Consider the following 25449-nt stretch of genomic DNA (forward strand, 5'->3'; position numbering starts at 1 on the left):
CGACCAAAATGTGGAACGCCCTACCAACAGTCATTAAGACATGTGAATCCCTTGGCTCCTTCAAAACTGCTCTCAAAGGGCACCTACGGATGGCTGCAATTCGAAACTGGCCTCTGTAAAAGCTGAATTTGTATCTGGATTGTACTATGTTTTTGTATGGACGTGGTGTTGGGTGCCTGCACATATGCACACATGGCATCAACGCATGGTGTTGTGTGCAGGCGCCCTACACTCTGTCTTTGTACTATGGATTGTACTATGTTTTTGTATGGACGTGGTGTTGGGTGCCTGCACATATGCACACATGGCATCAACGCATGGTGTTGTGTGCAGGCGCCCTACACTCTGTCTTTCGTTTTCTTTTCTTTTATCCCCCTGTTCCCCTCACTGTATATATACTTTTTTTCCCTTTTCGCTTCCTATATGATGAATTCCTGTTCTGTTCTTTAACTACATAGAAATGTCTATTTGTTTGTCTCTAAATGTTTTGATGAATTGAACAATGTGGACCCTGTTGTAAACAAGTGTAAGGCTTAATTGGGTCGTCCACTCACAGTTAACAGTCTTTGTATTGAGTTTGTGCTTGAAATGTACTGTAATTCTGCAAACTGTTAATAAAGATTTCAATCAATCAATCAATCAATAATTATAAAACATACAAGTAAAACGTCTACATTAAACATTTTACAGCCAGTTCCATTCCTTGTCTAGATCTGAAAAGTCTGGTCCTTCTTGAATGTCAAGGAGGAAGTACTGCTGCTTCTCCATGGGTTGCTTGTTTACAAAACTGTTGCCATGGAAGTGAAGTTCCCGTATGGACATTACTCTGTCACTGTAGCAACTTTCAGCAACAATATTATGTCCCCCCCGGTGGCAAAACATGCAGCTCTGTTGGCATTTACCATGTTGAAGACAGTTGGTTAACTACCTGATGGTCACGTTGTCACAGGAAAGCCCGACGAAACTGCTCAGTGCTCATTTAGCACGGTGGTATAAACGACCACATGGTAAAATATTGACAGCAGCAGGACGGTGGTATAAACGACCACATGGTAAAATATTGACAGCAGCAGGAAAGATAACCAGGGCCACCAGGCGCTCAAGTGAGTAAAACGTATTTGGACAATGATGCTCTTGGAACAATTTTTAAAACGCTTTATTGTACAGTGACTGCATAATAAAGAACATGTTTACGCCACACAGCTGGTCTTCATTATGGAATAACAGGAGAGGGCAGTCACAGCAATAGCATTTTATATATAATATAAGACAATAGATAAAATAAATACGCAATTAAGGTAGAAGGACAAATGGAAAGAAGAAAAAGGGGGTCCAAAATTACTTTAAAGTTGGGGATGATCTTTTAATTAAAGGACAACTTCACCACTTTTCAACCTATCTTCATATAGGTAATTCCTCACTAATGTGTTCATTATAAAATACCAAATTTATTTTCTACTCTGTCTGTTTATATAGGAGGGCTGTGGACACCTCAGAAACATGTCCACCAGTGACATCATCGTTAGGCAGATTTATTTTTAAATAAAATATTTAGATTTTTATTATTGTGAGAACGATGCTTAAATTTTCGCATTGCAACCAGTAATAGAAACCCTGCAGTTTCTATTAGCTTATGGATTCCCCATCAATGATTTCTGAACAGCCCTGAGCCCACAGCCGAGACACAGACTGAGTTGGAAAATAATCTCCTATTTTATCATGAACATTAGTGAGAGGACCAATTACATGAAGATAGGTTGAAAAGTGGTCCTTTAAGGCCAACATAAGGTAGCCTACATTCATTATGTGGTACACATTATGTAAGTTATGTCAAATAAGTTATAGTCTATTATATTTGAGAGCATGTACACATGCACAGGCATATACAATGCCTGTTAAAGGCATTATTTCTTAATTTGCCTGAAGTAGAAGCAATTGTTATTTTGGTTGAAAACAACAACAAAGATTTATGTAAGATCATGCTAATTATTTTACTGGCTTTAAAAAAACTAAAACTAAAACATTTAGCAGCACCTTCAAGTATACAGCATAAATAAACTAAACATGTATTTCCTCAGTGTCTGCTTCTGAATTGCAGATGGATGATGCCACAGAACCTCCAGCTCTGCCAAAGACATGCAATGAGGGACCCTCAGACCTTTATCAAGTAAGAAAGATTACACTAAGGTCACATTCTCACCTAATACTTCGGTAGACTCGATGCGAATGGGCGGTGAAGTTGGAATTCTTCCATATTTAATTTGCTGTGGTTTGCCTTCACACTGGCTGTGTCAAGCGCAGCAAGGAAACGCAGCAGGGAACTTATCAATGTGTTCAATTCATAAACTATAGCCAGTACACAGTGAAATCTATGGTGTTAAAATTATAACGTCACACGTGCATGTGTCGTGCCGTCGGGGACTGGACCTCTCTCTCTCACCCTCTCTCTCTCTCTCTCTCTCTCTCTCTCTCTCTCTCTCTCTCTCTCTCTCTCACTATACGCACGCAGCCACGCGCTGTTCTTTTGGGCATGGAGGCACAGCGCTGAGCGCATTGAGAACAGACAGCTGCACAAAATGTTTATCGAGATGAAAGTCCCTACTCCCCCGTCCCCACACAGTGACAGCACTCCATGTTTACGCACAGAGACAGACAGAATATTCTGTAGGCTACACTGTAGTGCTTTTATGTGTTTCCTTAAGCAATTGATAAATGTACTCGTCCTCATTTCGACCAGGGCTTCAGTCTCCTCATTCGACCATGTCTATCCTTTATAGCTCTATGGTCTATCCACGGTAAAATATGCCTTCTCCGTCTCCAACTATGTTTAGCTCCTCACCCGCCACATCACAGTGAAGACGAGCAAAGGCAAATTCAATTTGAAAACCTCCTCTCCTCTCCAGATTGTTTCTAGGTGTAGTCAACACCCACCAATCCTCCAGAACAACACCTGGACACTAGCAGTGCCATTTAAGGAACAGCGGCATCACCGTACTCCCAGTGAGTCCATTGGCAACAACTTCAGCCCCCGGGCACAGGACCTGAAGATTCATAACCTTCAGCACAGATCCAAAAATGTCCATGGATCCACGAGAAACGCACCTCGACATTGTATCCTTTCAAACTTTTTCAATACTTTTATTTATTTAAATATTGAACAGTTTCCACTGAGCACTTTTTAACTTTGAGGAAATGTGTGCTCCAAAAGGAGTTTATTTTTTACTTAATTCAGTCTTTCAGCATCCCTGCCATCTAGAAGAAAAAAGCTTCCTCCAGTAGGAAGGTAAACATAAAAATCACACATTTTGACCACAATACCAAATAACATTTCTTTAAAGAATTGCTGTAACCCATTTGGTGTTTTTTCTTGCAAGCACCTTTTATGAATCGTATGTCTATTCCAAGGGATTCAACCTCACCTGGGACAAAGCCCAATCCAAGAGACCCCCTGAGGCCCAGCAGCCCACCTTTGACCCCTGAAGAGCAGCTGGAGGTCATGCACAGTCAGGAGAAGTTGGTTTGGACCACTGAGGCAGAATCTAGTGAGAGAGATCTGGAGGCAAGCATTTGATGAATTAACCACAGATTCCATATTCTGATCATAATAGGTGAACATTCTGTGTATAGCCTCTATGATATTGTCCAGCTTGGCCCAACCATGCTAAATGTGATCTCTTGTTGGCCCTGTAACAATGCACATGCTTTTATGCCATCTAAAAGTTGTGTGCTACACAAACGTCACCAAGGCAAATTATGAAAAGAGTTCAAAATGAGTAAACTTTTCTTTTTACTTTCCTCACCCAGAGGTATGTGCACTACATTGCCCATGGCATCCACACTTCCATGCTAGCCTCTCGGCCTCCACAGCAGAGCTTCTCGCGTCTGCTGCCTCCCACCTCAGAGGAGGATGGTACCAGGCCCCACCAGAGCCTGTTGGAGGAGGTCAGCCATGACTATGACTTCAGTATGAAGAAGAGCATAGGTAATGACAAAAATGTTGATCTTATAAATCCCAGTACTGACTATAGAGTTATATTCAGAGTTCAGACCAGTGATCCCTGGTGATCAGTGACTCATCTAAACTTGGGACACAAGGTCAATGCAGTTCTGATAATATTGAAAATTAGGCTTTGTTGAGACTGCAGGCCAAATGGCCAATCCTATTTGTTTTTTCAATCTAATCCTTATCGGAGTGACTGTTCACACTTATTCAGACAGACTTAAGTGTCCAGAGTGTACAAACTGAAACACATATTTGGAAATCAGATTTGAAAGGCATTTCAAACTACCTAGCAATGTGGTTAAAATCTGATTGGCATAAATATTTTGTTGTTCAGTCTTGATAAAGCCATTCTGGAGTTCGGCCAAAAATCTGATTTGGGCTGCCAGTATGAACCGGTATGAGCATTCCTGTCTAGCCCCATTGCTGGGACAAACGGCTTTGAAGTTCACTGTGTTGTGCTGAGATCTACGCATTTACTTACATAATATAAAATAAACTAGCTTAGCAAATGGTGAATTCCAATAGTTGATCACACCTCCACGTTTGGCATCTATCTCTCCCCCTCCAGTGGACTACATTCTGATGGACCCGTTGGAGCGCCAGCGTCTGTCCATATCTTGCATTCCCATCAGGCCCTTTCCCAGGAGGGTGATCCGTGCGCCGGTGCCTTGGGCTGCCAGCTACAGGGATGCTCGTGACTGGCTGAGCCAGCACCTGTTCACTATCAACCACATGATGCATCTCCTGCATGATGCTTGGCTCAACAGGTAACTAATACTGATTTCGTAGAAGTCGCATATTCTCAAGCTCAGTGGCCTTGTGGTTAGAGTGTCCGCCCTGAGACTGGGAGGTCGGGGTTCGATCCCCGGCCGGGTCATACCAAAGACTCTAAAAATGGGACCCAGTGCCTCCCTGCTTGACACTCAGCATCAAGGGTTGGACTGGGGGTGGGAAGTGAGGACGCTGGCGTCGACTGTTTGCCGCTTCACCTCCCAATGTATGGATGAATGAACCATTGTAAGCGCTTTGAGTAGGCACTTAGTGCATAGAAAAGCGCCATAAAAATGCAATTCATTATATAAACGCATGATGAAGAACATTCAGTGAAATGAGCTGATCTAGAAACCCATAACTGGTCACAATGCAACCCTTTGTGAGCTTGTAGATCTGTTATTATTTTTAATTGTTGACAAATGTTCTCTTATGGAAGTTTCTGGCACAAAATGTTCTCAAATTGGGGTTCACAGCCAAATGCACATACATTTTGGGGTTCTTGACACGAAAATGTTTGAGAACCACTGCTGTATCATGTGCTTGCTTGTTCTGGAGACAAGCATCTCAACCACCACGCCACTGCTGGCATTGCCGCATCTTGTTAATCTCCATCTCCTTTCAGTTTCTCCTCCTTGCGGTTTGTGCGACTGGCGGATCTTTTTTCATCCGACCTCCCCCTTCTTCCATCTGAGTTTGAAGAGCTGGTCCGGAGACAGTGCCAAGCCACCAGAGACCAATTGATCCACAAGTAAGTGTGTTCAGTTATTTAACAAACTAACTATTTAGTCTATCAGTTAGTCACACAAACTGTCAAGCAGTGCATCCTTAATTAATAATCCTGAGAGATTCTGACTGACCTTTTCAATGTATACATATTCTACTGGGGATAGAAATATAATCAAGGCCCGTACCCATACCCTTCAGATTTTCTTTTCCTCTGTGCAATGTACAGCAGTAACAGGTCATCAATAGCCTAGGCACTTTTGGTGTTAGACGTAGAGTGGCAACTAAGAGACTGAGACTGATTAATACATAATGAGGAGGCATTACAGGACTGAGCCAATGTTCCGCTGGAAGCAGCACTCATTCGTAATCAGATCCTCAATAATAGGTGAACTACCTCCCATTGCCACGGGTAAGTGGTGACCTTTTCACCTCTTCTCTCCTGAATCATTGTTGGCATTATGCTGCCATTCTGGGCATGGCAGAAGACACAGTAATGTGCACTGCCACACGCACATGTGTTTTCTCAACAGAAAACCATTTGCTTCTCCAATTTTCTCATTCCATCCCAATTAAGGCCTGAGGTCGTTTGTTTTTACAAATTCCTTCTAAATCAGTAGTTCCCAAACCTTTTTGTGCCAAGGACCCCCACATGTTTTTCACAAAAATAAAAAAGCCAGCATCTAAATTGTCAGGTTTTCATGGGTTAAATAGAAATTCAGCTTACTGTAGTTGCAGATGCACTTGACACTTAAGGCAATTTACAATTTACAATTTAGGCATTTAGCAGACGCTCTTAATCCAGAGCGACAAGGCAATGTGGACACCTCACCCCCCCCCCCCCCCCCCATCAGGTCATTGTATGTATACTATACGCACTCTGATTGCATTGCTGAACATGAACCCTTCTCATTGGAATTGGTAATGGCCACCAATGTGTTGATTCACTATTCACAATGAGCTTCTGCTTTAGATACCATTTGTTCGGTTTGTTCAGTCAAGCCTAGTAGACAGGCAGCGGTGGCCGAACGGTTTGCAGAGCGGTCTTGATATTGGAAGGTCGCTAGTTCGTATCCCCGGACCGGCACGTTAAAATTAACACCGCTGAAGTGCCCTTGGACAAGGCATTGAACCCCTACCATGAAATGTTCTATGAGCAGGACCTGGCTGTAAACAAGTTCTTGAGCTTAGTCCAGTTACCCTGGGTAAACATTGTACCTTTCCTTTCCTTTTACACAATTTTCCATTTAGCTCTAAGGTCTCACTGTCATGTCTTCCCCAAGTATGACCAGAGATGGTACATGAAACCGATATATGACTTTGAGTAATTTCCCTGTATCCATTTTCTACTCTCCTGTAACAGTTTTCATCAAATGCCACAACATAGCAAAGCTGCATAACCGTATGATTCTGTTTCGCACTGGACAATAAAGAGCTTGTTCTGCTGTTGTACCATCATTGACCCTGTCACAATTTATCTTCGGTTATTAGAGCACACACCATTGCTCAGCCCCAATTGATTTCACAAACAAGCAATGCAAAAAGTTTTAGATAATGCCACACCTTTTTCTTTCTGTTCCAGGTGGCTGCCACACTGTGCGTCCCTGTTTGTCACATACAAGGAGCTGTGGCTTCCCCTGGTGCCCCAGAGTGACCGAGTGGCTCCGGTCCGCGCCCAGGAGTTATTTTCCTGCGTGGCTGCACTCATGTCTCTCCAGTTGCGTAGCATGGTCATAGCATCACTAGAGGACCTGCTGCACTTCTTTAGCATACATCAGGTTTGGATTCACCGTCTGTCCGTCCGTCCGTCCGTCCGTCCTTCCGTCTGTCTGTCTGTCTGTCTGTCTGTCTGTCTGTCTGTCTGTCTGTCTGTCTGTCTGTCTATCTGTCTGTCTGCTGTCTTCATCTGGAGCTAATCTCGCACTACTGGACGACTCAGTGCTAAATGTCTTGTGCACACTGCCAGTAGACCAACTTTGTAACTCCATGCATTCTTCTTCACGTATGTTTTAGATTTAATTTAATAATGAACTGAAATTTAATATTGAATCATTTAAGTCAAAGGGGCTCGGTTTGGGCTGAAACATTTTGGAGATGACGTTATTAATATGAAAAGCTGAGCACATGCAGCTTAATGGTCATTTGGCCCAATAGAAATTGAAAATGAAATGACAGCTGCAAATGAAGGAACATTTACTCATGAGGAGAAAGCACCACTTTATGTTTCTTTCATCCCATTCATAGTGTCTGTCATTCATCAAACATCAAGCCTGGCCCTTCCGTCTCTTTCAGGAAGGTAGTGACTTTGGCCAGGTGTTTGACGACATGAGGTACGTGCAGCCTCAGGTGCTGCTGGTCAAGCTGGAGGTGGTGGAGCCACGCATCGTGTTCAACCCCAGCCTCCAGGAATGCTGGGAGCTCATACACAGGGCCTTCCTGGAGATCGTCAAGAGTGCCCAGATGCTCCCTCAGGTACATGGGTCAGCACCTGGCAACGTAACGTATGCAACATGAGCCCATGTCTTGACGCATTTATTCAGCATATATGTTAGCAGTAGTGTCCATGCACCAGGACACACAAATATTTCCTCCAAATGAGCTGATGGCTGTCATAATGGCAGCTATCATAATGATAGTTAGACACTAAATACTAAAAAAATAAAAAAGGTCTAAACATCTGCACACCAATTTAAACCATTAAAAACGGTAAAGCATCTTTAAGAAGAAAACTCTTAGGATTTAGAACAGTGGTTTATAACAGTAGTTCTCAAACATTATAGATATACAATCACTTTGTGCCATGCTGTGAGGAGTGTATTATAATATGGAACTCATTTTATTCATCAATCATGTAGAGCTAGAGCTTGATTTAATTCTCTATTACCGGTACATGCCGGTGTCGTGTGACAGTGTCACCACAACAATTTGTGAGCTCATATATTCGCCATGCGACATGGCCCATAACAAGTATTAATAATATTATTTTTGAATGTTTTTTGGTGTCTAGGTGGAGTGCAGCCTGTTCCCAGACATCCATAACCTGTTCCTATACTCTGTCAGACCTGATGAGTTGCTGGTTACAGAAATAATCAACAAAGCTAAAGGCATTTTCCACAAGAACACAGTGGGACCAACAAAGTAGGAGGGCATTACTTACTATATCAGTGGTTCCCAAACTGAGGGACCCAGTTTATTAGCTTAATGTGCAACATTGTTTTCTCACTCAACAGTAAACAAACTGACATCAGGCATACAGGCTATCTGCATATTTCATAAGTTACAATTTAATTACTTTCAGGGGGCTGAAAAGTTTGGGAACCCTTGCACTATATTTCTCATGTACAATGACAGGGGTGGTGTTATGACTAAGACAATGCCAGGGGTGGTGTTATGACTAAGACAATGACAGGGGTGGTGTTATGACTAAGACAATGCAGTGAGTGCTACATTCTGATGTTCAGGTATTTGAATGTGTATAAGAAATACAGCCATCTTCTGGACAACAAGGCAAAGCAGGACATAACGGCATTCCTCAAGGAAAAGCATTCCCTAGAAGGGTTTTCCAAGGTAATATAATCTATATAACTGATGCTCTCCTATCCACACAGCTAACTTCTACTTTTAAGTAATATTAATGTATAATAATACATTCCTTGTATTGCACCAAGTTCAAAGGACCCAATAGAAACATGCCATAGGCTTTCTTGGGTTTAAAATAGCAAACCTGAGATTGAACTGTACTTTCCTGTGCTTTTTGTGCTTTTTTCTTCTTCTTCTTCTTTCTTCTTCACTGTTAATAAAGAATACAATCAATCATTCAATCAATCACCTTTCCTACAACATCTGCAACTGAAATAGCTTTTTAGTAAACACGCATGCACGCGCGCGCACGTGCACACACAGGAAACATAGATTGATGGCATAAAACCAGTAAGACACCCTGAGGCCTGAGAACGCATCCGCCTGGGTGATGACAGACGGCAGACGGCAGACTGCTGGGCGAGCGCTGGCGCTTTGGCATGGAGGGCCATATATGGAGCATGTCTTGAGTGTACAGGGTTTGATGCCGTTTAGCTGTTCTGTTATCATTTAATGGCTATTTCGGTCGTGTATGAATGCATTCTCTGCTCTCCATTTTTCAGAAAATTGAAAGTCTCAAGAACTTGTGGAAAGAGGTGGCTTCTCTGCACGTCACAGTACCCTTGTCCATGTTCTGTCTGTACGCTGGCAAGCTGAACGACGACCTGTGTGAGCTTGTGGAGAAACTGAAAGACAGGATCATCACATTCGAGGTGGACGAGAACCGAGAGCTCAGTAAGAGGTGAAGAGACTGTCCCGAGTAGTCCTTTTAAGTACCCTAGCGACCCACATGGACCCTAGTGTCCCTATTCTGCGAACATTGAGTGAAATGTGGTAATCATCACAACGCGCGTTACGCACCGCAATGTGACGTGTAGAGGAGGAAAAAGAGGGGTGTTGGTATAGAATTATGTTCTTCTACCCCTATTTTCTTTACAAAATGTTTAATGTTATAGAGGGTATGCACATGCTTAAAGTGAGTGGCAAATCGCCTGGCAAAGCAACATGCAAAGTGAGTTTAATACTGTTTAAAGTTGTTTAATGCAATCAGATATGACTTTTCTGTTTGGATGTATGGGCTGTCAAGGCCAGGAAAGTAGTTTTTTGCCACTCAGTAGGTGTTCCTGCATAACTTCCTGGTTTGATGATGATGTCACGCGCATACCCTCTATTGAGCGTGACACCAAGCAAATTTGACTCTTTCTTGAGTTATAGGTAGCTGATTATCGTTAGTTTTTACTGCCATGTTTGGCCCTTGATGTGACATCATAAAAACTCTCCTTGTCGGCAAGTGTCACGATCACACAATGGAGTATAAATTAAGCTTTACTCTTTTGTACTTTCCTAGGCTTTGTCAACATTATGAGGACATTGTGGAAGCCGTCTCGAGAACCCCAACCTCCACGGAGGACCTGGTATCTCTCAACCAGTACCTGAAACAGTCCAGCGAGGTCACTGTCCACAAGCTGAGAGACCAGATCGATGAGGCGGCCCACCGCCTCAGCTTCTTACTGGACCATGCCACCCTGCCTGGTACGTTTAAAAACTCAAATCACATGATGTACTGCAGTAAGGCTTGATTTATACGTTGTTGTATATCGTTCCAAAACAGCAGATCTACAGGCTAACAATGTGTCATAGCACGACCCATTGTGAACTTGTAGATTGGAGTTTGCTGAATGGACTTGGGCGTTGGTCATTCATGAGAAATGCTGGTGCCTCTGTGTGGGTTGCAGTGGCTGATCTGATGTAAGTTTTTCCCTATTCTCCATCTAGCTGATGACATGAGACTGAACTGTAAAGTATTCCAGTGGCCGGACCAGATCCTCACTGTGTTTGACTTCAACAAGAGCTGTCTGGCCACCAGCAAAGAACAAGCCGAGGACCAGCTCCTTAAAAGGTCACTGCGTGAACCTGTGAAGACATCACACATCATACATCCTCCCAAATGCCTCCTAGTGATCCCTCTCCCTTATCCGCATCCGTTTAAAACAAATAATGTAACCCATTTTTTTTTTTACAAAATGTAAGTATTTCTTCCACCTAGTGCCTGAACATCCTCTGCCCCCCCCATCAGGACGGAGCAGTTGGACCAAACGCTGCAGGATGTGAGCAAGGAGGTGGAGGCCTTCAGGAAGAAGGAAGTGACGCACCTGGAGGAGATGAAGAGGAACGTGGAGAAACTCAAGCAGCTCGCTGACACCCTGGATGCTGCGCTCACTCAACTAGAGGTCAGAGGTCATAGTGTCCAGGGCACGTACTGTACAACAAACAGTCAGTGGTGGGAAAAGTACTCACGTTTCTGCATCTATATTGCAAAGTAGAAATACTTTGTTACAAGTAAAAAGTCCTGAATGCTTGTGCTATGAGCTTATAGATCATAGGAAAACTGTGAACTCTCTCTCTAAAATGGGGTCCGCTGCCAAATACATATCAATTTGGGGGTCTTTTCTACGTGAAAATGTAGGCAGATGCTTCAACTTTTAAAAATGTTTATCTTGTAAATTAACGCCCTAGTTCATCACAAGAATGTAGTGAAAATAGCCAATGTACAAGTGAACAACGCACCACATCGCAAATCGCAATGCGTTGTGGGCTTGTTTTCACCTTTTTTAAATGTTTTTAAATTAATAATAAAAAAGCAATGGTTTTGGATTTGGACATACAAGGTTTCCACCCGTATTATAAAGTAATATATTATAAATAATGTCTCGGTTGCTCCCTCCCGCAGGGCATTAACAAAGAACAGAGTCTGCTGGAGAAGGAGCTGACTCAGCTCCCCATGCTGCAGAGTGTGCTGGCCACCAAGCAGCCCTACCACCACCTCTGGACCACTGCTCTCCGCTTCCATGTCCAGGCAGAGCTCTGGATGAATGGTTGGTGAACCCAGCATGTTCATTATAGCCAGAATATTTCAAAGATTTATTTTTCTCTCTTTCAAAGTAATACAAAAACGAACTAAATAAATCCAAACATTTTCAAAAATAGCAGAGATCTACAAACTCACATAAAAAGGCTATTTTTGCTATGGATAGAGGTGGGGCTTGAACACCCCTGGTTTAGAAGAAAGCATAGACGCAGAACTCCCTTGACCCCGGTGTTGATTTCGTCACGGACAAAAACTAAATAAAACTAAGCTACGACGACTAGAACTAAGACTAAATATATTGACAATTTCGTCAACTAATGAAAACTAGACTAGAAGGATGGACTAGTGGAGAAGAGATCCAGTAGAACTAAAAGACAAATAAGTTTGTTTGGTTGCGCTCCGAAAATAAATAAATAATTGCTGTCAAAATCAACACTGCTTGACCCCACTGTGCCCCCACCTCCACATGCCCTTTGACCCCACTGTGCCCCCCACCTCCACAGGCCCTTTGACCCCACCTTGACCCCACTGTGCCCCCACCTCCACAGGCCCTTTGACCCCACCTTGACCCCACTGTGCCCCCACCTCCACATGCCCTTTGACCCCACTGTGCCCCCCACCTCCACAGGCCCTTTGACCCCACCTTGACCCCACTGTGCCCCCCACCTCCACAGGCCCTTTGACCCCACCTTGACCCCACTGTGCCCCCACCTCCACAGGCCCTTTGACCCCACCTTGACCCCACTGTGCCCCCACCTCCACATGCCCTTTGACCCCACCTTGACCCCACTGTGCCCCCACCTCCACATGCCCTTTGACCCCACCTTGACCCCACTGTGCCCCCCACCCTTAGAGTATATATGAATAGAGACGGCACCCGGAGGAAACCCAGGAGAAATGGACATAGTGGCCGAATTTGGTATTGCAGCGTGGGCCCAAACACATGAACGTGCTGGTCCGTTGACTATCATTGTGCAACACGTGCAATGATAGTCAACGGCAGCGTGTTCATGTGTTTGGGGCAAATCCATCCCAGAATGCACTCTGTTCCTACCCGGAAGGAGGAGTGAAATCGTCTCATGCGCTTTAGAGCAACTTAATGCAAGTGGATGGGAGGAGAACTCGGATGCCGTCTCTATTCAAATATACTCTAAGCCCCCACTTCCACAGGCCCTTTGACCCCACCTTGACCCCACTGTGCCCCCCACTTCCACAGGCCCTTTGACCCCACCTTGACCCCACTGTGCCCCCCACCTCCACATGCCCTTTGACCCCACCGTGACCCCACTGTGCCCCCCACTTCCACATGCCCTTTGACCCCACCTTGACCACACTGTGCCCCCCACCTCCACATGCCCTTTGACCCCACCTTGACCCCACTGTGCCCCCCACTTCCACATGCCCTTTGACCCCACCTTGACCACACTGTGCCCCCCACTTCCACATGCCCTTTGACCCCACCTTGACCCCACTGTGCCCCCCACCTCCAAATGCCCTTTGACCCCACCTTGAACCCACTGTGCCCCCCACCTCCACATGCCCTTTGACCCCACCTTGACCCCACTGTGCCCCCCACTTCCACATGCCCTTTGACCCCACCTTGACCCCACTGCGCCCCCAACCTCCACAGGCCCTTTCTTGCACCTGAATGCAGAGAAGATCTCCGAGGAGTTGGAGACCATGTGGAGGACCATGTACAAACTGACCAAGTCCTTCTCGGATGCCTCTGGGCCGTGCCGTGTGTCCGAGAGCTTCAAGATGAAGATAGACAAGTTCAGACAACACGTGCCTCTCCTCACCACCATCTGTAACCCTGGCATTAAAGAGCGACACTGGGAGGAGGTCAGTGCACTAGTGCAGAGTCACCATTCAGCCTCATGCTCCGTTTGTCAACAGACACAGTACATACAAAAGTCCTGCCATTGAAATAATTATATGAATTCTACTCTTTGTGCGTGAAATGATATCGCCTGCACGTGGAAAGCGTTAGTTCGCATTCGGCTCAAAAAGAAAAGCCTGGGGAAACACATTGGAAAATCTGGCAAAGGACATGGGAGTCTTGTATTTCGCTAACCAGTAACAGTGCAGAGGGGCATCGCTCCAAATTTGGTGACGTCAGTGTTCTCCGCTGTTTTCTACCGGGGAGGGTGGTGGGGGGGAGGGAGGGGAGTGGCCGCTCAGACCGGTGAACCAATAGGATCCACCGGCTGGCACCTGCCCCTGTAGACCAGAAATCACACAGGTTGGGGCAGGCTGGGTATAAATGCGGTAATAAAGAAAATGACAACGTGTCTCCTGGTATAATAAATGCCTAGTCTTGCTCCTCCTCCCATCAATGAAATGGAGATGATCAACTAACAGGTCTTGTCCCCACAGATCAGCAGAATCGTGGGCTTTGATGTTAAGCCAGGTGTGGACACCTCACTGATGAACATGGTGGACCTTGGTCTCTCCAAGTTCTCTGACAAGTAAGACCATTAAATAAAAGAAAACAGCAAAAACAACAACAATCTATGCTTTAAAATGGGAGGAGAGAACAGTTACGTGAGGGAAATGAGAGTCCATTACGTATATATGAATGGCGGTTTATACCTGTCCTCTGCCTCAGGCTGGAAGAGATCGGAGCTTCAGCCTGTAAGGAGTACTCTCTGGAGAAGGCCCTGGAGAAGATGAGGAGTGAATGGGCGGAGCTTCACTTCTCTTTCACCCCCTACAGAGACACAGTACGACAGCCTATACGCACACACACACACACACACACACACACACACACACACACACACACACACACACACACACACACACACACACACACACACACACACACATTAATATGTTTATTGTTATAATATAATATGTTTAAGCTTAATCTGCTTATTCTGATCTCATCTGCTAAATGCCTAAATTGTAATTGTGTAAGGGAGACACGGGCGGCTACTTGCTAAGTAAGTAGAAACCATCAGCTGTTTTACATGAATGAAACCCAGCCAGGCTGAAGGTGATTTCAGCACGCTGCGCATAATATGGACACGGGACTCATATTGTGTGTCCGATGACGATGTTTCTTCTTTCAGGGCACAAGCATCGTGTCTGCGATGGATGACATCCAGTTGCTCCTGGATGACCATGTCATTAAGACTCAGACCATGCGAGGCTCGCCTTTCATCAAGCCCATAGAGGCTGAATGCAAGGTAGGTCATGACCACACGTACCATGTCAACTAGACCAGTATAGGCACAGACACTGGACATGGATGGGAACAATGATCTATATACTACTGTCCTTGGATGACTGTGCTATCTGTGTCCTTTCATCAGTGATGGAAAAGGTACTCAAAAAAGTAAAAGTATCAATACTGGAATTTAGAAATACTCTGTTACAAGTAAAAGTCCCGAATTAAAAATGTATTCGCATCAAAATGAAGTACCTAAACTAAAAGTACTCATTATGCAGAAGTTTTCAAACGTATCAAAATCTTTTGAAAATAGCAGATCTAGAAATCTAGAATCTGAGCTATATCGGCAATTTTCACATGGCCGAAATGTATATAGGGCTGAAGTGTTTACTGTCTGTATGTCCGTAATAATAGTACTTTGCCGCACCACTTTTGGCTGGTTCCGCCTCCTGCCGCAGCGGGGAAGGCGCCGGTCTCTCTCCAATAGACATCGCTGCTTTCGCAGCTTCTGCTGGTGTGAATTCGGTATTAGACTACTCCATGAACAAAGTGATTTTGATATGTGAGATAGGGGCACATTCTCTAGTCTACATGATCCTTTTCCACGCTGTCTTTCCTCTCATTCCTTTATGCTTCCACTCGCTCTCTCCCTCAAAGCGATGGGAAGACAAGCTGCTGACCATGCAGGACATCCTAGACGCCATGTTGAAGTGCCAAGCTACATGGCTCTACCTGGAGCCCATTTTCAGCTCTGAGGACATCATTGCCCAGATGCCAGAGGAGGGCTGCAAGTTTTCCATCGTAGATAGTTACTGGAAGGACATCATCGGCGAAGCAGTGAGTCCATTGCACGAGCAGCTTTGATGTTAGAGAAGCAGGCTTGCGAAGGGAAATTCACAGGACTGAACCGCTTTCTCCTTTGTCAACAGCAACAGTTGCCTTTGAGCAAGGCACTGAACCCCTAGCTACAGTATAGGCAACAGTAGAAAGCTGTGCTTGTGAATTTGTGTTCCTGATTGAGTAAAAAACATGCTGTTTCTGTTTCTTCTTTAGTTTTTTGCAAGATTCAAACCCAGAGTTAACATCTAGGATAAAGCCAAACCAGGGGAGCTACTCCGTTACATGATTCAGTTATGTTTTCCAGAGATAAACTTTCACTTGAGTTCACTTTCCTTGGCTTCAAACTGTCTGCGCTCTGTGTGAATCACTTGTGTTGTGTGTGTTTTAGCTGAAGGATACTCGGGTGCTGGTGGCCACAGATCAACGCAACATGCTGGGGCGGCTGCAGGAGTCCAACATGTTCTTGGAGGACATCCAGAAAGGCCTCAACACATACCTGGAGAAGAAGAGGCTTTACTTCCCAAGGTGACACCAAACAGTCTGTATAATGAGTGTCAACTCTTTATACCTGTGATATAAGCATCAATTATTCAGTCTATTTAAAAATCAAATACTCTCTCTTATCATAAAGAACAGTGTTCTAAGAACAGTAATGTGTTCTTAGAACACAACAATACTGTTATTCTGGAAGATGAAAAGCATGTACTTACCTTTCATGCCAGCCATTGGCTTTTCAAATTGTTAGTCAAAATTGTTCTAATGCAATTCTTTGGAAGAAGTGAACACAAACTGGCACATTTATAATCTTTACCGATTAACATCTCTTCTCCAAGGTTCTTTTTCCTGTCCAATGATGAGCTTCTGGAGATCCTCTCTGAGACCAAGGAGCCCATGCGCGTCCAGCCCCATCTGAAGAAGTGCTTTGAGGGCATCGCCAAGCTGGAGTTCACCGAGGACCTGGAGATCACCGGCATGATCAGCTCAGAGAAGGAGACTGTGCCTTTCACAGGAAAGATCTACCCAGCCAAAGCCAAGGTATAGACCAGGGGTGCCCAAAAGGTAGATCGCGATTCACAAAGGCTGTGCAGGTAGATCACATGACATGCCCCTAAAGAATATTTCAATTAAATATATAAAATACAATTCTTGGCATCTGCCACTTGAATTAAAGGTGACTTGATTGATTGACATCAAAAAGCGCCTGTCAGCTCAAATCCACAATGCAACATTTTGTTTTCAGTGTTGCTGTGCATAAACATCGGTAGCATTATAAATTAAATACAAGAAAAAGTGTGCAAAACATACTCTCTCCCCATGCCTTCTGGTGGAGACAATAATTTTGCAGTTGTTTTTTAAATCTGATTAGATTTTGATGTTGGCATGTTGTCTGTTCCTGGTTGACTTTCAGGGTATGGTGGAAAAATGGCTGCTGCAGGTGGAGAGCATGATGCTTAGGAGTGTCCAGCACGTGATCCATCAAGGACTGCTTCAGTATGCTGAGGTACTTTCATATATCACCTTATAGGAGATTTACATTGTAATATAACAGAATACATGGGGCTGCATGTTTTCGCATCAACATATTGTGTTGCAACACAGAGTGTTGTCATCTTTTATTTTTATATATTTTTTATCCCACGATTTTGTAACCCAGGACCTTCTAGCTGTGAGGCGACAGCACTACCAACTGTGCCTTTTCATTGAGATTTACAGTAAATACAGGCCATTCACACCATGTTTCTTGTCAAGACTAGCGTTGTGAAATATCGGTTTAAATGTACGTTTTTTCCTGGGTGAGCTTGGTTGAGGCGTAAATTCAATTTTTTCTACTTTTGTTTATTGACTTGAGTTTTTGCATACAAGTATACTAATGTATCATAACATTTAAGAGGTGTGATGGCGCCATCCTTTGTAGGTGCCCAGGAAGAAGTGGGTGTTGCAGTGGCCAGGCCAGGTGGTCATCTGTGCTTCCTCCATCTGTTGGACCAGTGAAGTGTCCCAAGCCATCCAGAACAACTCCCTGACAGTCAGTCTCTCCACTGGCCTACTTCACACAAATGTATTCACACAAAGAGACAGCCCAATAACTGTTTGCTCATAACTGTGTGGTGTTGTTTCTCCCTGTCCACTGAAAGGCCTATGTGGACCAGTGTAATGCCCAGATTGCTGACATTGTGGAGCTGGTGCGCGGGAAGCTTCCAGGAGGGGCGAGGATGACCCTTGGTGCACTCACTGTGATCGACGTGCACGGTAATGTCTCTCAATGATAAGCACTTTGTACGCTCATGCCAAAGGTGTACCTGAAATGTTGTACTTTTTAATGCCAGATGCAGAACACCAGGTAGTGTTGAAATAAATAAAATGATATGATATCTACAAATCCAAACGCTGTCATGATAATTTGACATTTCAACCGGGGCATGTGCCAGTAACTGAAAGGATAATGTATCAAAAACAAAACAATTAGTTCAATTAGCCCTCCCCTTCTCTCCTATATGCGGTGGTGAAATAATACCATGTCTTTAATCTCCATCAAATACATGTTATAACTTCTAAATTGTATTCAGACTTCTTCATCGTTTCTCTCCCACAAAGCCCGAGACGTGGTGGCCAAGCTGGCGGAGGAGCGCGTCTCCTCGCTCAACGACTTCAGCTGGATATCGCAGCTGCGTTACTTCTGGGAGGATGGAGACGTGATGCTGCGCATGATCACCACCTGTTTGAAATACGGCTACGAGTATCTGGGAAACTCCTCACGTCTGGTCATCACACCGCTTACCGACCGATGCTACAGGTTACTTATAGTAGTGACTTTGCCCATTCCTACTACTTCTACCACCGCTTATCATCATTATCAAATAATTATCAAAAAATCACACCCGTGTGAAGTGAGGGGCGCTCTTGTCATCATACATCATCACATTCCGGCCAATCGCAATTTGCGCCTCCACTTTTCTGTCCTCACTTTTTATCCTTAATATGTAACTTTGCTCAGCCAATAAACCATCGCTATTGATTCGCACAAACACACAAAGCTGGGCAGCGCCCCTCAAAAACAAAACAAAAAAAGTGTATTATAACAGTCCTCAGAGATTGACCAATCAGAATCCAGCATTCAACCAAGCCATGTAAGAAATGTATATCTGTTAGAGGCCAATATAGCGATCGATAGAGTTGGTCAAGTAATGAATCAGATACAAGCTCACAGCGTGTCACTTAAATGGGCCTCACGTCTTAATGGGTTAAGTGGTGAACACCATGTGCTACTCCAGGACATTGATGAGATCCCTGAAGCTGAATATGGAGGAGTAATAATGGGTTAAGTGGTGAACACCATGTGCTACTCCAGGACATTGATGGGAGCCCTGAAGCTGAACCTGGGAGGAGCTCCCGAGGGGCCTGCAGGAACTGGCAAGACAGAGACCACCAAGGATCTGGCCAAAGCCCTGGCTAAACAGGTACTGAAGCACAGCTTCAACCTCACTGGATATTGGATAATGTCTTACAGTATAGATTTTGGCCAAAATGACATAATAAAACTCAGTAAGTGTATTTAAGTTGTTTTTACATTTGTGTTTTTTCTTATTAGTGTGTGGTATTTAACTGCTCTGATGGTCTCAGCTACAAGGCCATGAGTAAATTCTTCAAAGGACTGGCTCAGTCTGGTGCTTGGGCCTGCTTTGATGAGTTCAATCGAATAGAGGTGAGTCCCCCATACTCACATACAGTAGCAAGCAGCTGCTGCTGTTAGCCTACTGTCTTTTAGGTAGTGGCCGTTCACTAATGGGACCAGCGCTTGAATCACGGCATCACCCTACCACCTTTTTGCTTTTGTAGACCTTTATTAAAAGGAAATTCAGTTTCACCTTCACCCAGCCTCTCTACCCACTCAGCTACTGTACAACCGCTGCATAGCTGAGTGGGTAGCAATGCTTCAAGGATGGGTGTTAGAGGGGAGCACGTGTCCACCCGGAACCGAAGATCCAAGCGCTCTGTCTGTCTGTCTGTCTGTCTGTCTGTCTGTCTGTCCGTCCTAGGTGGAGGTGTTGTCCGTGGTGGCACAGCAGGTGCAGAGCATCCAGCAGGCCATCGCCAGGAACCTGAAGACCTTCCTGTTTGAGGGGACGGAGCTGTCCCTCAACCCCACCTGTGCTGTCTTCATCACCATGAACCCGGGCTATGCTGGCAGAGCTGAGCTCCCTGACAACCTCAAGGTGCTGTTCCCAGTGTTGTTAACCCATTATTTCTTTTCAAACCATACTGCAGTAGAGCTAAACGAAATGCTCTCTTGCAGGCTCTCTTCCGAACGGTGGCCATGATGGTTCCAGACTATGGCCTTATTGGAGAGATCTCACTATACTCCATGGGTTTCATTGAATCTCGCAGGTACATAAAACACATGATATTATGATACGGTAATCACACATCATGGACACTGTCTCCTAACCATGTACACCCTATATACTTTGACTGGCATCTCCCAGGAGATGCATCTACCCATAGCTCCCTCTTTAGCTTGTAGAAGTGCTTTTTCTTCTTGCAGAATGGTCGCCTATTAAGCATGCCGGTACCCAGAATAGGGACACTAGGGTTCAAGTGGTTAAGCTACAGCCTTATTCAGCTATTGGTTTTACCCAGCCTTTGTCAGCTCAAACATAAGTAAGTAGTCTTAGGAACCAACGGTTCCAGAGTCTTGTGGTCCATAGGTCAGATGCCTAATGCTGTCTTCACACGGATAGATGCAAAGATACAGTCTTCCGTTCATTGTCAATTTAAGTCGGCGACATGAAGATACAATTAAAGACACACCCAACAATGTATACATATGTAGCTTCTGCAAAATCAACCAAAAGTTGAGTGAGCTGGTTTCAACTTCAGCTACAAAGATACAAAGCTACAAATATCCTGTGTAGCTTTGCATCTTTGTATCTTTTGCATCTGCCCGTGTGAACGCAGCATGTCTCCTGTCTCCTAAGCATGAGGCAGCTTGACGAACAAGTCCACCCCCTGGACATGACGCTACGCTAGTATGTCGCAGGCACTTACCCCTACACAGGTAGGCATTGGGTACAGTTTTACTCTTCTTTGGTATGACTCGGCGAGGGATTGAACCCTGACCCTGAACCCAGTCTCAGGGCTGGTAATTCCAACGTCCTCTGTCCTAATTCCTTTCTGTTTGTCGGTAGCCTTGCCCAGAAGATCGTGGCCACCTACCGCCTGTGTTCTGAGCAGCTGTCTTCCCAGCACCACTATGACTATGGGATGCGTGCTGTGAAGTCTGTGCTGACCACGGCGGGCAACCTGAAGCTGAAGTACCCAGAGGAGAAGGAGAGTGTGCTGCTGCTCAGGGCGCTCATGGACGTCAACATGGCCAAGTTTTTGGCACAGGACGTGCCGCTGTTTCAGGTAACACCACTCTATCTTGTGTCTACATAATTATGGCTACTGTGATGTAGCTGATTATTTTTTACAGTATATTCTTTATAATTATAACATGCCTGGGGAACAATTTTCTTGTTGTGGCTTTGCTTATTATATTTACAGTATGTTAAGCTATAACTGGTGATTTAATGAGATTCAGTGTTTAAATAATTGCACTAATGCTTTGTTAGACGTGGGAGCTAATAATCATGCTTTGCAATTTAGGCATTTAGCAGGCGCTCTTTATCCAGAGTGACATACAGTAAACAAGGTAAACACATACATCAAATGCAGAGACACGAGACTGTGTAGTGCCGCAGTAATATAGGATCATTGGTAACACTACACACAAGGTATACAGATTTACACAATGATGTGTTTGATTGTGTGTATGTACTATGTACTGCATATCAGTGGCTTTGTGTTGAATCGTTATGTTTATTTACCTTCTTACCCACAGGGCATCATCTCTGACCTGTTTCCCGGAGTGGTCCTTCCTAAACCAGACCACGAGGTCCTCCTCAATGCTATTCATAAGAACATTGCCAAGCTCAAGCTCCAGCCGGTCCCGTGGTTCATTTCCAAAGTCACCCAGGTGCAAAGACAGACAATCACTGTGTATATGGGATGAAAGACCTTACTTAGTTTATTGTCTAGACCAGGGGTTCTCAACCTGGGCGTCAGGAGGGGTCCCCAGGTTATTTGACAGTTTACGTAGTACATGCATAAACTTTCCTTAATGATTATATCTGGGGTCGCGAGACATGACCAAAGCATTCCCGGGGGTCCCCAGCCAATTGCGTTGAGAACCCCTGGTCTTCTAGACTAGTGTGCCTCCCAGAGGGCAAAAAGCCTCTCTTCTGCAACCAGTTATGCTTCAGCAGCTGTATAACTGGTTGCAGAAGCTGACTCTCTATGGATATACTGTACGTCTTTGTGTGCAGGTGTACGAGATGATGCTGGTGCGACATGGCTTCATGATAGTTGGAGAACCTCTCGGGGGAAAGACCTCTGCTTATAAAGTACTTGCCGGCGCCCTTCGAGACCTTTTCGAAGGTATGCCAACCAGAGCTGTTCTTGTTGGCCCGGACTCCTGGCCTTAGTGGTCCGGGCACCAATGTAGGCTGACAGCGTGTCACGGGTTCAAGTCCCGATCCCGACAGCCTTTTCTGTGTGTCACTCTCAATCTCGCTATCCCTGTTTACAGTCTACCTACTGTATTATCAATAAAGGCAATTAAATTAAAATGCCCCAAAAAGTTATCTAAAAAGAAAAAATCATTATCTTGTTGGCAAGCGACACCATTTTGTGACAGATTATAAATGAACCACCCCATTTCGTTGCTGTCGGGTAGAAACCCTGTATCCATATTTTTCATCTTTTATGTTTTTCCATAAATTAACGCCCTATTTGATCATACAAGAGTGTCACACAAACGTTCTGAAATTGTAGATCTACAAGCTCATACATGCTACAAAGTAGCCTTGCCGAGCCATGAGGCCCATAGGGCAGGAGCCTATCTTCTGTTTCTGTAGCGTGAGGCAGCTTGATGTACAAGTACACCCCCTGGACATGACGCTTGTATGTCGCAGGGACTTACCCCAATCCAACCCTTGATGCTGAGTGTCAAGCAGAGAGGCACTGGGTCCCATTTTTAGAGTCTTTGGTATGACCCGGCCACAAGGCCACTGAGCTCAGCTGGTATACACATGCTACAAAGCACCGCATGAAAACAAGGAACGGTTTTAGACATCCAAAGTTTCCACCCGATAGCAACCATTTACATTTACAAACTACAAGCTCTAAAAAGTACATATTGTGAGCTTGTAGATCGGCTATTTCGTGCCAAAGGGACGCTATGAGTTGAAAGTTGTCAAGCTTCAGACTCATTCCACTCATTGCTTCCACCCAGCCGGCCTGATGGAGGAGTTTGCAGTGGACTACTGCATCATCAACCCCAAGGCCATTACTATGGGTCAGCTGTATGGCTGCTCTGACCCGGTCAGTCATGAGTGGTCCGACGGCGTCCTGGCCACCTCCTTCAGGGAACAGGCCACCTCCACCTCAGACAACCGCCAGTGGATCCTCTTTGACGGACCCATCGACGCCGTCTGGATCGAGAACATGAACACCGCGCTGGACGACAACAAGAAGGTTTCGTCCACCATGCATTTATGTCATATTTTAATGTACATCTAATGTACTGTAATGTATTTGCTAATGCGTTTGTGTGCCATGCTTACTAACACTTAATGATTTCTCTTGGCGTTCCTTGCCAGCTGTGCCTGATGAGTGGTGAGATCATTCAGATGAGTTCCAAGATGAGTCTGATCTTTGAGCCGGCTGACCTGGAGCAAGCCTCGCCAGCTACTGTCAGCAGGTACAGGAGTATTTATTTGTTTATTTGAAAAGGATCCCCATTAGCTGATGCCATGACAGTCAGCTAGTCTTCCTGGGGTCCACACACAACATATTACAAAACACATACAAAAAAAGAAAGAAAACAAAAACATGAATTGCATTAATTCAGTTAATCAATATCAGTATATAAAAGTGTTGGTGTATATATGTATGGTTTGAGATTACCACACCAGAATCACGGAGCACAAAAATTCCTACTTTATGTTTTCATGTACCTGTTACTGTAGTACAGAATTAGCATCTGTGGCTGCGTATTTGAGTGTTCCATTGGTTTGTTTGTATTAATATGTGTATTAATATGCGATGAAGGTGTGGTATGATCTACATGGAGCCTCACCAACTAGGCTGGACTCCACTAAGAGACTCCTATATGGACACACTGCCTGAAAACCTGAATGCTGAACACAGAGAGCTGGTGAGTGCATGCCATGCACGCATGCACACACACACACACACACACACACACACACACACACACACACACACACACACACACACACACACACACACGCACACGCACACGCATAGACACACACACACACACACACACACGCACGCACATACATTGACAACAGTACCGTTGGGATTACTTTTGATTTGCTGAACAATAAAAACACTGACAGCCAATCAAAACCCATCCAAAATTGCGGGGCATCACGCTCAACATGTTTACACTACAGAACACTAATCTCTCTATCATTCATCAGTGTGGCATCTCACATCAATATGGTTATAGTTATCTTCGTAGTTATTATTCTTGCCCTTTTACTGTCTATATGATATGTGATCATGTAGCTGCTGTCTTCTGTGTTACAGATTGTGGTCCTGTTTAATTGGCTGGTTCAGCCCTGCCTGGACTTTGTTGCCAGCGAGTGTCGCTTCCTGGTGCAGACATCGGCCATCCACCTGGCCTACAGTTTGATGAGGCTTTATTCCTGTCTGCTTGGTCAGTAAGACTGTATAGTTACAGTAAAACCACTTCAGCCCTATTTTATACTTTGTTATGGGATGGGGTTGCCCATCTATAAAGCTCACAACATGTCGCAATGCTAGACGTTGTGACCTTATAGATTGGCTATTTTTGCCAGGGACACCAGGGTACAAGTTTAATTATCAGATACAGTACAGTATGGTTTGTCAGTGACATATGCATTAAATTAAATTCAATTCAAAGAAGCTTTATTGGAATGAGAAAACATATGTGACAAAGCAAGTGTCAAAATATAAAAACTCCCTCAATTGTCCTTTTTTCACCATGTTGATGTTCCTGTCCATGTCTAGATGAAATCGCTGTGTCAGGAGACGGCGGCGGAGGGGCCATGTCCAGTCAACAGGTCACCATGTGGCTGCAGGGCTTGTTCCTATTCGCTGTCGTGTGGACTCTAGGCGGGACCATCAGCGGAGACAGCCGTAAGAAGTTTGACGCCTTCTACCGTGCGCTGATAATGGGCATGGACGACCAGCACCCTCGGCCAAAAAGTGTCAGACTGACCAAGAGCAATATCTTCCCCGAGAGAGGTCTTCTTGGCTAATTCTAATTTATTATGTCTTCATAATCATTTCTCGCATGCATTCGTGTCGCATGTCTTCATTTGTTATACCCAAATGTAAAGCTTCTGGCCTGAATAGAATGTAGCCAATATG

General features: G+C 44.6%; 1 protein-coding gene across 1 annotated transcript in view; it reads left to right on the forward strand.

Annotated features, from left to right (window-relative positions):
• Positions 1 to 2098: 2098 nt before the first annotated feature.
• dnah3 (dynein axonemal heavy chain 3) overlaps positions 2099 to 25449 on the forward strand; it is a gene marked incomplete at its 5' end in the record, with an annotated part of 42585 nt that continues 19234 nt past the window's right edge. Inside the window, 37 exons of the mRNA XM_080790349.1 lie at positions 2099 to 2167; positions 2904 to 3077; positions 3805 to 3982; positions 4572 to 4770; positions 5400 to 5525; positions 7083 to 7278; positions 7793 to 7972; positions 8508 to 8638; positions 8962 to 9067; positions 9643 to 9821; positions 10428 to 10612; positions 10856 to 10979; positions 11157 to 11310; positions 11811 to 11955; positions 13579 to 13790; positions 14325 to 14416; positions 14557 to 14671; positions 15023 to 15139; positions 15781 to 15960; positions 16352 to 16488; positions 16797 to 16998; positions 17372 to 17464; positions 17879 to 17989; positions 18099 to 18213; positions 18559 to 18757; positions 19313 to 19421; positions 19553 to 19666; positions 20001 to 20177; positions 20258 to 20349; positions 21150 to 21369; positions 21845 to 21979; positions 22329 to 22440; positions 23297 to 23538; positions 23664 to 23764; positions 24115 to 24220; positions 24622 to 24751; positions 25087 to 25323. Coding sequence (XP_080646475.1) covers positions 2099 to 2167; positions 2904 to 3077; positions 3805 to 3982; positions 4572 to 4770; positions 5400 to 5525; positions 7083 to 7278; positions 7793 to 7972; positions 8508 to 8638; positions 8962 to 9067; positions 9643 to 9821; positions 10428 to 10612; positions 10856 to 10979; positions 11157 to 11310; positions 11811 to 11955; positions 13579 to 13790; positions 14325 to 14416; positions 14557 to 14671; positions 15023 to 15139; positions 15781 to 15960; positions 16352 to 16488; positions 16797 to 16998; positions 17372 to 17464; positions 17879 to 17989; positions 18099 to 18213; positions 18559 to 18757; positions 19313 to 19421; positions 19553 to 19666; positions 20001 to 20177; positions 20258 to 20349; positions 21150 to 21369; positions 21845 to 21979; positions 22329 to 22440; positions 23297 to 23538; positions 23664 to 23764; positions 24115 to 24220; positions 24622 to 24751; positions 25087 to 25323 — 5494 coding nt within the window. The remainder of the gene's footprint in view (positions 2168 to 2903; positions 3078 to 3804; positions 3983 to 4571; positions 4771 to 5399; positions 5526 to 7082; positions 7279 to 7792; positions 7973 to 8507; positions 8639 to 8961; positions 9068 to 9642; positions 9822 to 10427; positions 10613 to 10855; positions 10980 to 11156; positions 11311 to 11810; positions 11956 to 13578; positions 13791 to 14324; positions 14417 to 14556; positions 14672 to 15022; positions 15140 to 15780; positions 15961 to 16351; positions 16489 to 16796; positions 16999 to 17371; positions 17465 to 17878; positions 17990 to 18098; positions 18214 to 18558; positions 18758 to 19312; positions 19422 to 19552; positions 19667 to 20000; positions 20178 to 20257; positions 20350 to 21149; positions 21370 to 21844; positions 21980 to 22328; positions 22441 to 23296; positions 23539 to 23663; positions 23765 to 24114; positions 24221 to 24621; positions 24752 to 25086; positions 25324 to 25449) is intronic.

The sequence above is a fragment of the Protomyctophum bolini genome, assembly GCF_963924005.1.
Source record: "Protomyctophum bolini genome assembly, chromosome: 2".
Lineage (NCBI taxonomy): Eukaryota > Metazoa > Chordata > Actinopteri > Myctophiformes > Myctophidae > Protomyctophum > Protomyctophum bolini.